The sequence below is a fragment of the Mya arenaria genome, chromosome 11 (genome assembly GCF_026914265.1).
Source record: "Mya arenaria isolate MELC-2E11 chromosome 11, ASM2691426v1".
In the NCBI taxonomy this organism is placed as follows: Eukaryota; Metazoa; Mollusca; class Bivalvia; order Myida; family Myidae; genus Mya; species Mya arenaria.
In genome coordinates this window covers 1896835-1914191 of record NC_069132.1, presented here as the reverse complement: position 1 = coordinate 1914191, position 17357 = coordinate 1896835, and the positions used below count along the sequence as shown (strand labels likewise).

Sequence of the window (17357 nt, the reverse complement as noted above, 5' to 3'; positions counted from 1 at the left end):
TCAAACTGATATCATCCAAGGACAATTTCGAAAACGTTGCAACTCCTAAATTCAAGCAGCAATCTCGACTTTTAACGTGTTCTACCCAACCATTAAAGGATGGAAATTGTTACTTGACCCAACCAACTCCAAATGTAATCAAAAGATACATATGTACATGGAAATTCTAAGTGATACAAAATCATATAAAGATATTCCACTTTTATAAAAAAATTGAGGTGCCCATTTACTTTTGTCGATAAGCAGACGAGGTGGCCGAGTGGTTAAGGCGATGGACTGCTAATCCATTGGGGTCTCCCCGCGTGGGTTCGAATCCCATCCTCGTCGCAACAACTTTTACTGCTAGCCTTTAACTCATGAGAGCCAAACACTGTTTATATTCAAACGATGTTATCATCTTCAGTACAAGTAACTTGGCTTGGGTATTTTTTGGCAAATTCATCTTAATATATCTAATTTGAGGCTGATTTAATTATTTTGTAAATCCGTCTGAATTTTCATGGAGGTGGTTTTGGGCTGCACGATGAAAGAGGCAGACACGGGCTCTAGACACCTAACATGAAGTCACATCAGATTTATGTTTCAATGAAGAGTGTTGAGTATTCTAAATATATTCCACTTTTATGAAATAAAAATTGGTGCCCATTTACATTTGTCGATAAGCAGACGAGGTGGCCGAGTGGTTAAGGCGATGGACTGCTAATCCATTGGTGTCTCCCCGCGTGGGTTCGAATCCCATCCTCGTCGCAATAGCTTTTACTGCTGTTACAAAGTCCAAGTTTGTTAATTATTACATTTTATTTTTAAGTGAGTTTGATGTAATGCAAGGGAGAAAACAAGCAAATCAGCTTTGATATTATGTACAGAGTTGTCTTTCTTAGTAATTTTAAAATATAATTGCTGTATGGTCATCTGTGACTATAATCCCTAAATTGACATTTTTGGTGGGAACACTGGATCATTCGGTTCTTTGTTTTCAAGGCGAACACATCATATTTTACTATATCTGTAATTGTTGGAATTGGCGGGAAAAGATATTGAAGGTTAGTCTAATAGTTATACTTCTAGAACCTAGTATTTCTAGAATATTATTTAAGAAGTGTAATTGTTTTAATTACATTTGAGCAGTTGTATCTAAGTATTTAGTAAGTTGGAAATACGACAGTTATAATATTTCTAAAAGGTCAAGATAGTGATTCAACCTTGCATGTTAATATTACAAGTAATATTAATAAGACCACTTATTTTAGATTTGCGGCACCAGTTGAATGTATGTGTCAGGGAGAATATAAAGGCAGTTTGGCCTACAGCTGGTGAGTTTGATTATATGTAATGTGATGTGAAATGTGTTTGTACCTGTTTTGTATATGATGTTTGTATTGTTTTAATATGATTATATTATGTAATAGTATGGCCGCTAGAAAATAGTATTAATTATGAGGAATATTGATTCTCAAAGTATTATAGAAAATATACTGAATTAATTGTTAACTCTTGTGTGATATGCTTAAGCTGATGTTTATATACTTTCAGAGCTGTGGATTTATAATACATGTAATAAAAGCCCCTCAAGACTTCCGACGTGTTAATCAACTACACTGAACCCTAACTGCTGAGTTAGACCGTTAATATAGTCGTGGCCATAAGAGACTACCCTTTTATTTACACTGCTACCCTTTAACTCATGAGAGCCAAACACGGTTTTATTCATAAAAATCTGGAATGGAATACACTTTTTATGATCATGTTCCTAGAACTCGAAGTAATGTTCAGCAGCTCTCACAGTTTCCTGGTTTCAAACTGATGTCCTCCAAGGACAATTTCGAAAACTTGGCAGCTCCTATTTTGGGGATCTGAATTCGAGCATCAATCTCGACTTTTAACGTGTTCTTTCCAACCATTAAAGGAAAAAAAAATTGTTACTTGACCCAACCAACTCCAAATGTAATCAAAAGATACATATGTACATGGAAATGCTAAGTGATACAAAATCATATAAAGATATTCCACTTTTATAAAAAATTGTGGTGCCCATTTACTTTTGTCGATAAGCAGACGAGTGGCCGAGTGGTTAAGGCGATGGATTGCTAATCCATTGAGGTCTCCCCGCGTTGGTTGGAATCCCATCCTCGTCGCAATAGCTTTTACTGCTACCCTTTAACTCATGAGAGCCAAACACTGTTTATATTCAAACGATGTTATCATCATCAGTACAAGTAACTTGGCTTGGGTATTTTTTGGCAAACTCAACTTAATATATCTAATTTGAGGCTGATTTAATTATTTTGTAAATCCGTCTGAATTTTCATGGTGGTGGTTTTGGGCTGCATGATGAAAGAGGCAGACACGGGCTCTAGACACCTAACATGAAGTCACATCAGATTTATGTTTCAATGAAGAGTGTTGAGTATTCTAAATATATTCTACTTTTATAAAAAAAAATTTGGTGCCCATTTACATTTGTCGATAAGCAGACGAGGTGGCCGAGTGGTTAAGGCGATGGACTGCTAATCCATTGGGGTCTCCCCGCGTGGGTTCGAATCCCATCCTCGTCGCAATAGCTTTTACTGCTACCCTTTAACTCATGAGAGCCAAACACTGTTTATATTCAAACGATGTTATCATCTTCAGTACAAGAAGCTTGGCTTGCGTTTTTTTTTTGCAAACACATCTTAATTTATCTAATTTGAGGCAAACACAGGCTCTAGACACCTAGCATGAAATCACATCAGATTTATGTTTCAATGAATAGTGTTGAGTATTCTAAACATATAAAAATCTGGAATGGAATACACTTCTTATGATCATGTCCCTAGATCTCGAAGTAATGTTCAGCTGCTCTCACAGTTTCCTGGTTTCAAACTGATGTGATCCATGGACAATTTCGAAAACTAGGCAACTCCTATTTTGGGGATCTAAATTCAAGCAGCAATCTCGACTTTTAACGTGTTCTTTCCAACCATTAAAGGATGGAAATTGTTACTTGACCCAACCAACTCCAAATGTAATCAAAATATACATATGTACATGGAAATGCTAAGTGATACAAAATCATATAAAGATATTCCACTTTTATAAAAAATTGTGGTGCCCATTTACTTTTGTCGATAAGCAGACGAGGTGGCCGAGTGGTTAAGGCGATGGACTGCTAATCCATTGGGGTCTCCCCGCGTGGGTTCGAATCCCATCCTCGTCGCAATAGCTTTTACTGCTACCCTTTAACTCATGAGAGCCATACACTGTTTATATTTAAACGATGTTATCATCTTCAGTACAAGTAGCTTGGCTTGCGTATATTTTTGCAAACTCATCTTAATTTATCTAATTTGAGGCTGATTTAATTATTTTGTAAATCCGTCCGAATTTTCATGGAGGTGGTTTTGGGCTGCACGGTGAAAGAGTCAAACACAGGCTCCAGACACCTAGCATGAAGTCACATCAGATTTATGTTTCAATGAATAGTGTTGAGTATTCTAAAGATATAACAAATCTGGAATGGAATACACTTCCTATGATCATGTTCCTAGATCCCGAAGTAATGTTCAGCTACGCGTGCAGTTTCCTGGTTTCAAACTGATGTCATCCACTGACAATTTCGAAAACCAAAAAGTTTGGGTATCTTAATTCAAGCAGCAACTTTGACTTTTAACGTACCAACATTAAAAGTGTGGAAAGTTTCATTACTATATGCGGTTCCTAACGAAAACCACTTTTCTATATTTAGAAAAAGCGACATTGATATTGACCTCATTTGCCCCTAATGCGCTCCTATATTATGTTGTACACCACGTTTCATCTAAAAACAAATCTTGATTATAACAATTGAGCAAAAGCCGCTATTGAACTAACTGCGCCCTTGACCCCGCAACCCTAAATCCAATCCCATGGTACATCTCCACGTGCAAATGCTACATACGTAAATAATAACTTAAGTCCTAGTTAAATAGAGGATACTTGTTTATTTCAGTGTCAGAGTGTTATATTTCACCGAGCACCAAACGCTAGCGTAGCCACTAGGTAAAATATATTACGATCTTACACTGGCACAAGCATTTTTTTCTTTTTATTATATGCCTAAAACATTCTAAATGACAGTAAATTGTAGTTATTCAAACAAGTACGCCAAATAGTATGCGGTTGTAACGTCATTTCGGAAATGACGTCGTTGAATGTGTGTCCCATCCATGTGCGCACTGACGTTTGGTATGGGATTGAGAGAGGACTAAAATTTTAAAACGTTTCAACGCAATAAACTAATTGTTTAATTTAAATATCGAGAAAAAGTGTACAATAGACACTCCAGTGGGTATTGTTATCGTCAAACATATTAAAGCCGAATTTTAAAATTAAAGCCATATGGGTAATAGATCTTAGGCACATATAATAATGTCAAAATGTCAGTATGAAGCGAACGACATAAATTTTTGTTCGTCTATTTGATACAAAGTATTAAGATACGATAAGATGTAACTAGAAACGGCAAGACAAGATAGAGCAAACAAAGAGCATAACCAACTATTATAACATAATGTATAGTAATAAGATATGTATACTAGCTAAAACGAGGAAAAATATTAAGTCAAATATAAAAACTAGTCATTATTAGACAGTCATTATTAGATAAGCTAAGATATTCATATCCTCTTTAAAGTAATGTAAAAAAGTAAAGAAAAAACAACATGAGCTAGGTGCAGTGTTTGAAATTCATATTGATAATATCTGTCATGTGTTCCCGTTCCAGATAGAAAAATCCGACCCGAGGGCACCTGCGTTGTCTGGTAATGAGGCTTGCCGAATTACCGGCTACACAGCGTGCCCGAGGGTCAGATTTTTCTATCCGGAATGGACACACATGATATATATTTTTCTAGCAAACCTTAGATTACATTTTTTGTGAAGAAAATACATAAGTAAGAGCCTTTTTTTACATTTAACCAAAAAGCACGTGCGATGATGTTTACTGACGTTATTACGCGCAGTAATATGTATTCACTGCATACGTCAATAAGTTCCTTCGATATCACGTCTTTTGTTTCAAAGGAATATTTTTGTAAAGTTATTGTTAATGGAACTCACCTATTGAAATCTCATAACTATGGTTACATTAAGTGTTCAATAAAAGAAATTTAAAGTATTACGTCACAGCGCGTGACTCATCTGGCATGGGGGGATGCTAGATGGAGTTTTCCAGCTGAATTCACCGGAAATGCCTATCCGGTGTGCTAGAAAAATATAGGTGTTCGTCGAGGCGAATACTTATTGCCGTAATTATTTTTTGTTAAATATTAACGATTTAGATGAAGTTTAATATGGTAAATGGGGCCAAAGACATCCTCACAAGATGGTTCCTATTTTTCTTTTTGCGTTTATATGCAGACGATTTTGTTATTTTTGCTAATTCAGCTGAAGAAATGCATGCGAATCTTATTTTTTAGAAGACTATTGCGATTGAAAGGAAACTTCACCCCTTAACAAAAATTGGAACGTTTTGACGTTTAATACCTATTTTTTATTTTTTTATGGTTCATTCGTTTGCAGTTTTACCATGTGTGTAGATTATCAGACTCAACAAGAGTTATTGCATGGAGACGTATTTTATTTTGAAATTTCAACCTGACTTAAGTGTGTTAATGTGCAGGCATTTACAACTGCTTTAAGTCAATTAAGGTTTCCATCAAAAAGGCTTACTTAGTAAAATAATACAGTATCTTAACAAAGAAGATGCACACATTGTAATGTGTAAGAAGATAAATTTCATATTAGATTGAATGCAGCTTATATACACATATAATAGCTTATTATATTCCACAACTTGGATTTGACTCTGACACTATGAAAAACACATACAATTTATGTCAAAAACTATTTACACTGATTTCTGTCCAAGAAGCATGTGCATATAAAACAAAAGTTACTTGATAAAGTAACATTGGTATTGATTATAAATCAAACCAAACTGTTTTTTCAACATTGAAATATCATAGAATTGTCATTTTGGTTTTAAATATTAGACTTACGTTGGATATAACATAACAAATTTATTAAGTCATGGTCGTAACGTCTAAAACACTTTCAAATCCAACTATAATCAAAGGTTATTTTAATGTCCTGGTTTTGATCATTAAAGTTTCGTTTCCGTTGCATATTTTCTACCAACAAAATAATTTCCATAAAATTGGATCAAATTTTAACCTCATTGCGTCACAGTTAAAACCCATGTTATATGGTTGAAAAATGATACCATGGTTACCGTCATTGAAACTCGAATGCAAATTTTCAGATGATTATATTAGCCGGTAGAGGATTTTGTATTGCATGGTACTACTACTAAAGGTCGGTGGTGACATTACAAGTTCAATATTATTTCAATCAAGAATTCGTGAAGTTAAATTCGTAAAACCGTGATTTCTTGAAGATGAAATCGTGAATTTAAATTGCGTTTATAATCAAAGCATTAGCCAAAAATGCCTATCCCACAAAGTAGAGATGCACATCTATTTTAAGAGGTGCCTTCCTAATATTCCGATGCATCTCTTAATTTGAGGTAATCAAAAACATGTTGTACACCTTATAGATACAAACGCATTCTAAATATAGAGGTGCACCTCAAACTTAGATAGAGGGGTACCTTTTAATTTAGCATACACTTGCAAACTGATATAACTAAAAATTCGGCGGCTGGCAGCTTAAATCAATAAACGAACGATAAATGAAATGTATAAAAAGTCGTTGGTACTAAGAGGTGGTGAAAAAGGGGTTACGAATATGTCACAATATCACCTCCTACATGAATGACGCTATCCGATTGGCCTAGAGCGGTCATGTGCACGACGTATATAATCCATACACCCCCTGTAATTTTCCAGTATGTTTCATACCGCCCCTGTAACTTTCATACTCCGCAGAAGACGTAACAAAATGAAAAAAAAAATGTAACTTCTCTCTCGGCTTATTTTTTCACTGTAGGGGAGCTAACTCATGCACGTTATTGTATTATATCCATTTTATTCAAGCAATCAGTTAAGTGTAACCGACTGTTTACATGAGTCATTGTTTACAAAATGGCGACTAAAAAACGGTTTTGCAAGCATTTATTGACTGTGATACATCTTTCTTGTACAGTTATAATTTAATGTAAACTTACTGAGAAAATATATATGCTGTTAAACAATTGTATTACTATTTTTACATTGTTATTGTATTTGTTCCAAATAAACTTGAATACATAAACTTTTCTTAAAATCTATATTTCTTAAAATATAATTTTTAGACAATATTTAAGCGTCACTGAATATTTTCATAACAAATACATTATATCTTATAATCTTATTATTAAAATTACTCACTGAAATATATTCATTACACTGTTAGAAGCTGGGGGAGGGGGAGGGGGGTATGTGATATTCACCCCCAGTGGTATGTGAAATTCCTCATGTTTAAAGGTTGGAAGCTTTAAAGGTTTCAATAGCAGGAAACAGTAAATGTGTCCGGGTGGGTTAAATCTATAAAGTTAACTCGTGCCCTATCTTAGCTTCAAACTCGAACTATAAAAGATACATACGCATAAACAATACGTTTTTTAAGTATTCTGGCCCAAATATCACAAAAATAATTTTGAGACAATATTTAAGCGTCACTGAATATTTTCATAACAAATGCATTATGTCTTAATATAATCTTATTATTAAAAGTACTCACTGAGATATATTCGTTACACTGTCAGTAGCTGGGGGTGGGGGTATGTGATATACACCCCCAGTGGTATGTGAAATTCCGCATGCTTAAAGGTTGGAAGCTGATGAGACAAAGTGATACACGATATAACTTAGTTGCTTGCAAGTTCTAATTTGAAATATACGTTGGATTAGCAGGAAACAATAAATGAAATTCCGGTGGGGTAACTCTATAAAGTTAACTCGTGCCTATTTAGTTACCCCATTGCGGACAATAACAACTGTGAGTACTAGTATTTAAAACACTTTCAATAATTATTGTCGATGTGCAGTTAATGTCAAACCACCGGGGCACATTGATATCAACGGAAAGCATACAATAAATACAACTGTAGCAAATGTCTCCAGTACGGTCTCTAGGTCCGACAGTACTGTTCATCTGTTCTAACATTTTCCAGGTTTTACACTTATGTCATCCAAGGCTATATCACTGGCGAAACCTTTCCCTATCGTAGCTTCAAACTCGAACTACAAAAGATACATACGCATAAAAAATACATTTTTTTTAGTATTCTGGCCCAAGTATCACAAAAATTAGTCAAGTACTAATTAGATTCGTTTTACCACTTAATTGCCACTATACAATTCACTCACGAATTACGTTGATATAATATATTTACCAACACTTAATAAAAGTTATATCAGAGCAAGATATTTTCTTGAGTAATAACTAAATAATTTATGTTGTACTCAACTTCTTTTGCATATTAAATGACCTTATTGAAATAAACACACAATTTGGCTAAACATACAAATAAATAAAAACAACAACAATTAAAACATGAAATTGGTACAAATTATATGCCTTCCATGAACATTATATACGCTACTGAAGTAAATATTTGTAAAAATATTAGTCCTTTAGTTTATCATGAATCCCATTTTGCTACAGGCAATATTTCTTTTCATCAGCGCTATATCTAGTGAAGTCGCAGAGGCACGGTTTCTGTTCACCATCGCTATATCTAGTCTAGTGGTAGAGGCACAGTTTCTGTTCACCATCGCTATATCTAGTGAAGTCACAGAGGCACGATTTCGGTGTCTCTTCACCATTGCTATATCTAGTGAAGTCACAGAGGCACGGTTTCTGTTCACCATCGCTATATCTAGTGAAGTCACAGAGGCACGGTTTCTAGTCACCATCGCTAAATCTAGTGAAGTCACAGAGGCATGTTTTCTGTTCACCATCGCTATATCTAGTGAAGTCACAGAGGCACGGTTTCTGTTCACCATTGATATATCTAATGAAGTCACAAAGGCACGGTTTAATTTCACAATCGCTATATCTAGTGAAGTCACAGAGGCATGGTTTTTATTCACCATCGCTATATGTAGTGTAGTGGTAGAGGCACACTTCCTCTTCACCATCGCTATATCTAGTGCAGTCACAGAGGCATGGGTTCTGTTCACCATCGCTATATCTAGTGCAGTCACAGAGGCATGGGTTCTGTTCACCATCGCTATATCTAGTGCAGTCACAGAGGCATGGGTTCTGTTCACCATCGCTATATCTAGTGCAGTCACAGAGGCATGGGTTCTGTTCACCATCGCTATATCTAGTATAGTCGCAGGGGCACGGTTTCTGTTCACCGTCGCTATATCTAGAGAAGTCACAGAGACACGGTTTCTGTTCACTATTGCTATATCTAGTGAAGTCACAGAGGCACGGGTTTTCTGTTCACCATTTTTATATCTAGTGTAGTGGTAGAGGCACACTTCCTCTTCATCATCGCTATATCTAGTGTAGTAGTAGAGGCACACTTCCTCTTCACCATCGCGATATATAGTGTAGTGGTAGAGGCACACTTCCTCTTCACCATCGCCATATCTAGTGTAGTGGTAGAGGCACACTTCCTCTTCACCATCGCTATGTCTAGTATAGTGGTAGAATTTTAATTTCTGTTCTCCATCGCTATATCTAATCTCGTTGTAGAGGCACAGTGTTTTCACATTATCTCTCTGTCTAGTGTAGTGTTAGAAGTACAATTTCTTGTCTAGTGTAGAGGAAATGATTGACGCTTATGGTGTTAGTTATTGATATGTGATTTGGTATAACAATGGTCTATAATTGAGCTTAACCGTTATGCGAAGAGCTTTATCTCAGTTTTCATAACAGATGAAATATAGTGTGGTCTCAATGTTTGGATACTCCTTTGAAGGCATCAAACTTAAATTACATACGTTGCATATTTTGAACAGTTTCAAACATAAAAGAAAAAAGGAAACGACTTACATTGAGTGTTCCATTGATATTTTCTTGGTTTTTGATAAATGCCTCTTTCTTTATCCATTTTTTTCCTTGGTCCCCAGACTTGGTCCACACGTTTTTACTCTTAATTCCGTCCATCATCAGCCACAGTGTGAGCTTGACCATGTCATTGCCGTACATATGGTAGAAGAACCTCAGACAATACTCTCCGGTAGGGAAGTTTGGGGACCGCAGTTTGGCTACTTGGTCGTCGTTCCCGGAAGCAAAGATGAAGAAACCTATTTCAAACAGATAATGTATTTAGGTTAAACACTGTCTGAATATTTAGGTAACAGTTGCAATCTTTACACACTGCTAACGTGTCACCAACATGTAGTCGTGTTTTTTTAAGATAAGTTTGATAACTTGTCAACTTGTAGAAACCAAGCAGTATTGGAAACAATGCGATGCATTGGTCCACTACCAATTTTATGCCTTGTCATTACCTCATCCGTTTCATGCCAGTTAAAACAAGACGAATGTTGATGTTAGGCATCAAAGACGCAGCTGAATGGGGATTGACCCAAATGGACGTCATTATCACCGCTTACGTTACTATAGTAAACATCAAGCATTTATTGCGGACAAAATAAATCATTTCTAAACCTAACCGATGTTGGCAAATCATTATGCGATAAATATCGAGCCTCGTTTAAACTTTCGACTATGGTAGAATAAAAGCATTTTCCTCATTCAGTATACAGTCTACATCGACAGCCGTTTATGAGGACATGTGGTTGTGTTTGTAACTAAAAAAAGCCAATAATGCAATCAGAGCCATAGCGATACATTGCATGTCATTGTATGGAGAAAACAAAGTTTGCCCTTGATGAAAATGTCCTAAAACACCTCTTACCATAGTGAGTTTTCGCGTTTTCTTTCCCTGCAAAAAGATGGAGGACGATGCTGAATCGTTGTGTCACGTGAAAAATATCGATACCAAATTGGCTCAATAAAGTCATGTGACAATATATACAATTGTTAACATTCCAAATAAACACGGACATAGCCGAACTATGACGGTTTAATCAACTTTCTAGATCGTAGTTACTCGGTCGTCTCCGGCATGCATACATTATTTAGACAGGTACCTTGCATAATCACCGATAAATTATTGGTGTCGGGTCAATTTGGCCGAGATATCATTAATGATCCTTTTAACCTACTTTTATTCATTAATGTTTGTTTTAAATCGTGTGAATTACGCTTTGAACTTTCATTTTAAATCAGTTAAATTTAAATTGTGTAAATTTCGTTATTCCGACTTATATTTGTTAGTATAATCGTGTGAATTAAGCTTTGTACTTCCATTTTATATCACTTAAATTTAAAATTTAAGGCACTTATATTTGTTATCAAATGCATAATTTAAACTATTATTCACAATATGTCCGTAAATTCTCACATGCTTATTTACTACCACAGCGTATATATACATATTTTCACAGAAAGTAAATTTCTAAAAAACGAACTCGTATGACCGGCGACCAGTCAATACAAAAACGCAGAGAATAACTTTTTTTAATTTCCTGTTTTTAACATTAGGCTTATTCGTTTTATATGACGTTTTGGAAGTTTTACACGCATCAAAACGGTTATTGACGACAAATTTTAAGTAAAGTTGAATAAGAGTTGATAACATTAACAAATCTTCTTTTTTTCGTGACTAAAATTTATCCGTATACACTTCCCCATTGACAATTGCAAACATGTATCCATATAGACGGCCAGGCCGCGTCTAATAATCTGAATGTCGCAGTGGTTAGTGCACTCGCTTCTCGCCTAGGCGACCCGGGCTCGATTATCGGCCTGGGCGCATGTGAGTTTGGTTTATTGTCACTAAGCCGGACAAGTGGATTTTATCTGGGTACTCCGGTATCATTCATATATATCGTATACTATTTTATACACGTTAACAAAGCTATCATGATTCCTTTTCACATGAGACATTATACTTATTTACTTAGTGAGGTATATCAATTATTTTCGTTGCGCTAGCTACATTTTATTTTTGTCTGGCAAAGACATAAATGGCGTGCATAATTGCCCTCTAACCACATACTAAAATTCAGAAAACTAGCTGGCATGCTTCTTTTTATGGATTATCTAAGGTCAAAGTTACTTATGTACAGGGAACTAGTATGGATTGAAGGAAAACAAACACCGGTTGAATGAAAAACGGATATTTTTTAAAATGCCATAAATGTTGTTAAGTTACTAAGAAGGTATTTTAGAAAAGTTTTCCGAAAAAACATATGTGGGTGGACAAATCCGATTGAATTGATGCACAAATTATTTAACAAAGAGGTCAGAAAGAAAATCATAAAAGTACGAAAAACAACATAAAATCACAAAATTAACAAAATCGGGGGTACACAGTAAACAGTAATAACGCAAAAGTAAAATACAAAACGGGACATGGAAGTAATGGTATTTCCTAAGGTACAAAGCCATGAAGTGATAGAAACAGATACATTGAGAATCAGGATGGACCATGGAAGATACAAAAATGCTTATAATGAAAATTAAGTGAAGGAGGTGTGGAGGTGGTATGATAAATTCCAGAGAGTGGGGAGCGCTTTGCATACGGCAGAAAAATTAGAGAAAAATGGCTAACGCCTTCTGATTGGCCTGTAGCGACACGTGACAAGGAAAGGGGAGTTGATTGGCTCCTGGGATAAATTGAGCGTATAGCTAATTCCCGTGATATTGTCTAAATCCCGTGTCACGGACGTACCGTATTAAAGCTAAAAAAATGTTCAACGCCATAAATAATTTTATGTTTGCATAAAATTGCATTTATGTATTGTCCAAGGTCAAAGTATTTTATGTAACGAAAACCGTTTATCCACATATCACGTTTTATGAACAAAGCATAGATATTTTTTTTTAAAAATGAGCATTATCTTATTTCACTCTACCTACGAGTTTCATGTGTTATGCCAATATCACTTTCCACTTATTCATAGCCATAGCATATACAATATCTTGTCGAAACAAAATTACAATATGACATGCATAATATTTTCATTGTAATTTATATACATACCAAGTTTAATGAACCTATTTATGACAAAATCACGTTAGAATGTGGTATTTTTCAAAAAATGTGTTGCCATACACACAAATAAATTGTCGTGTATAATATCCTTATTATCATCTAAGCAAATACGAAATTTATTCAACTAGCATGCATAATGCATGTTCATGGCGGACGGAGAGTAAACCTATAGCGGTAGACCGTGAGGGCACTTAACTTTTCATTGTTCACATTTTTGCATTTATTGTTAGGAATCACGTGTCTCAAAGGGGTTCTCACATTGGTCTCCACGGGTCACAACTGATGTTAACAACCAAGTAAGTGACTTAAATTTCTAAATAACTTTTTTGACAGAAAATATATGAAAATATGTCTTAGCCTATAAAAGACTATGGTATTTTCTGCTTCTACACGTGTTAAATATTTAAGATTTGCTTGTATTTTAATGATGCAATCCTTGGCCAATATTTTAACATGACGGAATTTTGTGATTCCTTACCCTGTAAAACATGCTTCTTAAATAACTTTTTTAAGACAACGCGAAACAGATCAAAACTTATCACGTCTTACGTGAACTATATTTCTAGCTTTCATGTCCTTAAATCAGAATTTAATACATATGTTACTATATATAGTAACACACTTGTACAGGGATACCGCGATTATTTGCATGACTCATCAATTATCAATTTTGCGGCCCGGGCCGATTATCGATTATCATTTTGCGGCCCGTAGAACTTACGCACGTGAATTAAATTGTTGTATTAAAATCAAATTTTGCGACTGTATAATAATTTCTTAACTAAATTAACCAAAAACTATTGATCTGCTTGAACAGATTAATTATTAAAATCCTAAAGGGAGGCAAACGCGAGCGCAGTAAGGAAACTATGCTAGTGTTTCATAACAAGTGTGGACTATTAGGGCGGCGTTTTGTTTATTTAGCGATGACATTCTAAAAACAAAACAAGGGAAGCGGCAAAATTGAATTTACTTGAAAAACAACCACTGTACATGTATGTTGAATCAATAATACCAGGTATAAGTTTATTTAAGTACAATCGGTCGTTCTTGCTACATGAATCGTGGCATTCAAGACATGAAACGACAGGAATTTTCAAGGTGAACAATTAAAATTGAAGGGAACATGAAATGACAGCAAAATGCTGTTTTCCTTTTTGGCTTACTCTCAAAAACTAAATTTAATTTGAGGGTGAGTTTACACATCGTAGTCAAGCCAAAAGGAAATAAGAATACACAGCTGGATTGCAGGAAAACTTTAAAAAGAAGACTTCAAACTTACGGAAAAACAACAACAACATATGTATTAAAGAGTTTAATACTCAACGTCGCCGGGCCGTTGAGTGATAATTGACCCTCGTGCTCATAATGTCCATCGACTATGTCTCGGGCCATTAGGAGTCACTCGGGTCAATTTTCACTCAACAGCCCGGTTACGCCGTGTATTAACCTCTAAAAATAGATCTTACTATGTATACCTTTATTAGAGCCTTTCCTGTCACAAGAAGGTCCCGTCTTGCCGCCCTCATATGTGGCCCCCTGTGTCCGTTTAAAGTTGAACATACTTCCAGTGCCCCGGGTCCATCCGCAAAAGTCCTTTTCAAAGTCACACTCACTTTCCTTTACAGTGGCAATAGCTGCAATTCAAGGCATAGGTTTCATGGAAAGCTAACTAGAGATCGAATGCCATTGGTCAAAATGCATCGCGCCAATTCATTCAGAGCGCAATATTGGAATATACAATGACGTAATAACTCACTAATGTAATATGAGCATCAAGCATTGGTTTAAAGGGTAATACACGGATGTAATCAAATTGATTTAAAGTTTAATAGTACTTACAAAAATACCTTATAAACAGGACTTCGTCACCAATTCACTCAATCAAATGCATGTGTAATTAATTGGAACAATGTACTATCTTCATAATAAGATGAACAATGATTAAGAAACAGTAGACCACGTTAAATAATATGGCAATCGATGTATAAGCGAAATAATCGTACCTGTTCCGGCTACTTTCTGGGTGTCTGTCAGTGAGATAGTCTGACAATAGTCACTTGGAAACTGGGATTCTTCGAATGCTCTATGGTATCGGAGTTCTGTTTTACAATAGCTACCCATGTTGATACCAAAGTAATGCGTGTGATAAACAAAACTACCCATATACAGGTCGTACACTTGTTTTTCTAATGCTAATGCGCATGTTAATGGATTTAGCACGCAGCCGACCATGGTAAAAATGAAATCCTCTGTATAAGGCATATTAGCTCGGCTACAGTTTGGGTCGTCTTCGTTGCCATGGCAAATAACATAGCATGAATTTCTTTTCATTTCTGCAAGAGGATAATACACTTCACCATGGTGATGGTAGGGGATCCTCTTCTTTATAATTCCAAGTCTCGGTGGAAGAAAACTGACCATGTCTCGGTAGTGGACAATTCTCCAGCTCTTTCTGACTTTCTTGTCAAAATTGAAGGCATACTCGCGGCTACCAGCTCGAGGCATACCAAACGTATAGAGCGATATTTTGTCGTCTGTTACTAGATCTCCTTCTCTCAAAGAAATCGCTGCAAGAGAGGCAATTGCACCTCCAAGAGAGTGACCGGTTACAAAAACGTCATAGTTTGAATGCTTGGTTACAAGAGTTTGAACACTCTTCTTAATGCACGGATACAGCCTTTCGAAAGCATACTTGAAATAAGAGTCAACATATCCATATTGTTTAAAGGGTTCGGAGAAAACTGATCTGAAAATCTCCTCTGCGAGTTGCTTATATGCGGCCGTTCCTCGAAACGAGACAATAATGAGTTTCCTTTTGTGAGAAACAGCCGTGTATGCAAAACACTCCTTGTAATCAAATACACCATCGCATTTTCGTCCGATTGCCTCATACATTTCGAAATCATGGTCTGGAAGGCTATGATGTAGACATTTCTGAACGTATTCAGGTTCGGCGTAGGCAACGGAAGCCAGGAAAGCGTTGGTATACACTTCAGATGAATTGAAATCACTGCGAAATCCATCATCGACTGGGCATTGCGATTGCTCATCAATATTCATTTCAGTCGTACAAGGGTTCTCAGCGGACCCAAAGAAATGAGAGCGTCTGTCAAGGGGACACCATCTTGATGTGACGTCCAAGAAGGGAACCCAAGATTTCGTCCGCGCACATGATGAACAAGTGTCCTTTTCAGAACAATTACAATGTACTTCAGCGACTAAGTGGAATATCACCATTAATAGAAGAACACTTTTAAATTCCAACATTTTCTTGTGAGTTTAGATATTTAGAAAAACATTCTTCGTCACTTCTTTGTTTAACGAGCATTTAAATTGTGGATTCAGTTTTACTAATCAGGATAAGTATAAAGGTGCAAAATAACAGATACTATTCATTCCTTTCCAGATAGTCATTACATTTAACGTAGTTTAACGAGCTTAAGTATCGCTTAACTTATTTACTATAGACACTCCTCATGTTACATATCCTTATTGTTTTCATATTTCCTTCCTTATATATGTTTTGTTGGCGACTCTAACAACTTCCGGAGAAACTTTTGAACAGAAAAGAACAAAACAGAACAGGCAGTTTATTTAAGACTTACACAACATTTCATCGTGTACATACATAAATTATATGATGCATGTAAATATATAGGATCTGACACGAGTTGTCATTTAATACAAGATTTTATTAAACGAGTTTATGAAATTTGTTAGTAAGCGAGCCTCTGGCGAGCTTACTAACAACTTTCATGGACGAGTTTAATAAAATTCTTGTATTAAATGACAACGAGTGTCAAATCTTTTTTATCACATGCTTAAAACGGTGTTTTTATTACCAATTTAGTTCCACTTTCTGAACCGATTGTCTGACAGCCAAAGTACTCAGAGTAGAATGTCAACGATGCGCCATATAAATAGTTCCAAATTAAAATGACAGAAGTAACTAGCAGTTATCAAGTTTTAATTCTGATAAAGCGCTTAACAAGTCACAACTATAAAAATGTGTAGTAAAATATTCAACAGCATGAATAACGAACGATTTTAACCAAAGAAACCCAATAAGTACACAATTTAATGACGTCACACTCAGAGTACATGCATTTACGCGGTTTATGTGACCTACATCGGTCTGTCAAGTTTTACTGTGTGCACGGATTTAAAAGTTATTCGCTGTCGCTTTCTACGATGATTTTGCAGCGTTTTCTTAGTGTACATGGAGTTTCACAACATGCAGATGATTACGGCGAAGCCTTACTCTGTACTGCATGGATGTTGATGTTGAAAAAGTTCCACCAAGAATGTTTCC

The 17357-nt window shown here is 35.8% G+C and overlaps 1 protein-coding gene and 4 non-coding genes across 5 annotated transcripts; 4 read left to right on the top strand and 1 right to left on the bottom strand.

Moving 5' to 3' along the window:
- The first annotated feature begins 245 nt into the window (after nt 1-245).
- Nucleotides 246-327, top strand: Trnas-gcu (transfer RNA serine (anticodon GCU)). Its single transcript has one exon. It is a non-coding gene; the product is annotated as a tRNA-Ser (tRNA).
- Nucleotides 328-665: 338 nt separating this feature from the next.
- Nucleotides 666-747, top strand: Trnas-gcu (transfer RNA serine (anticodon GCU)). Its single transcript has one exon. It is a non-coding gene; the product is annotated as a tRNA-Ser (tRNA).
- Nucleotides 748-2473: 1726 nt separating this feature from the next.
- Nucleotides 2474-2555, top strand: Trnas-gcu (transfer RNA serine (anticodon GCU)). Its single transcript has one exon. It is a non-coding gene; the product is annotated as a tRNA-Ser (tRNA).
- A 559-nt stretch (nt 2556-3114) lies between these two features.
- On the top strand, nt 3115-3196 carry Trnas-gcu (transfer RNA serine (anticodon GCU)). Its single transcript has one exon. It is a non-coding gene; the product is annotated as a tRNA-Ser (tRNA).
- Nucleotides 3197-7094: 3898 nt separating this feature from the next.
- LOC128209186 (uncharacterized) lies at nt 7095-16710 on the bottom strand. Its single transcript, XM_052913108.1, has 4 exons — nt 15049-16710; nt 14521-14679; nt 9967-10220; nt 7095-8201 (listed from the first exon to the last, which is right to left on the bottom strand). Exons 1-4 carry the CDS (start codon nt 16310-16312, stop codon nt 8118-8120), a joined length of 1761 nt encoding a protein of 586 aa, XP_052769068.1. The 5' UTR covers nt 16313-16710; the 3' UTR covers nt 7095-8117.
- Between the last annotated feature and the right edge of the window lie 647 nt (nt 16711-17357).

Bases quoted from the DNA above. Each gene is read 5' to 3' on its own strand.
- LOC128209186 (XM_052913108.1), bottom strand. From the start codon at position 16,312: ATGTTGGAATTTAAAAGTGTTCTTCTATTAATGGTGATATTCCACTTA. The intron at 10,221-14,520 runs GTATACATAGTA...TGTTTGAAATAG, and splicing joins CAGGAAAGGCTCTAATAAAG to GTTTCTTCATCTTTGCTTCC. The intron at 8,202-9,966 runs GTAAGTCGTTTC...TATCTTTTGTAG, and splicing joins ATATCAATGGAACACTCAAT to TTCGAGTTTGAAGCTACGAT.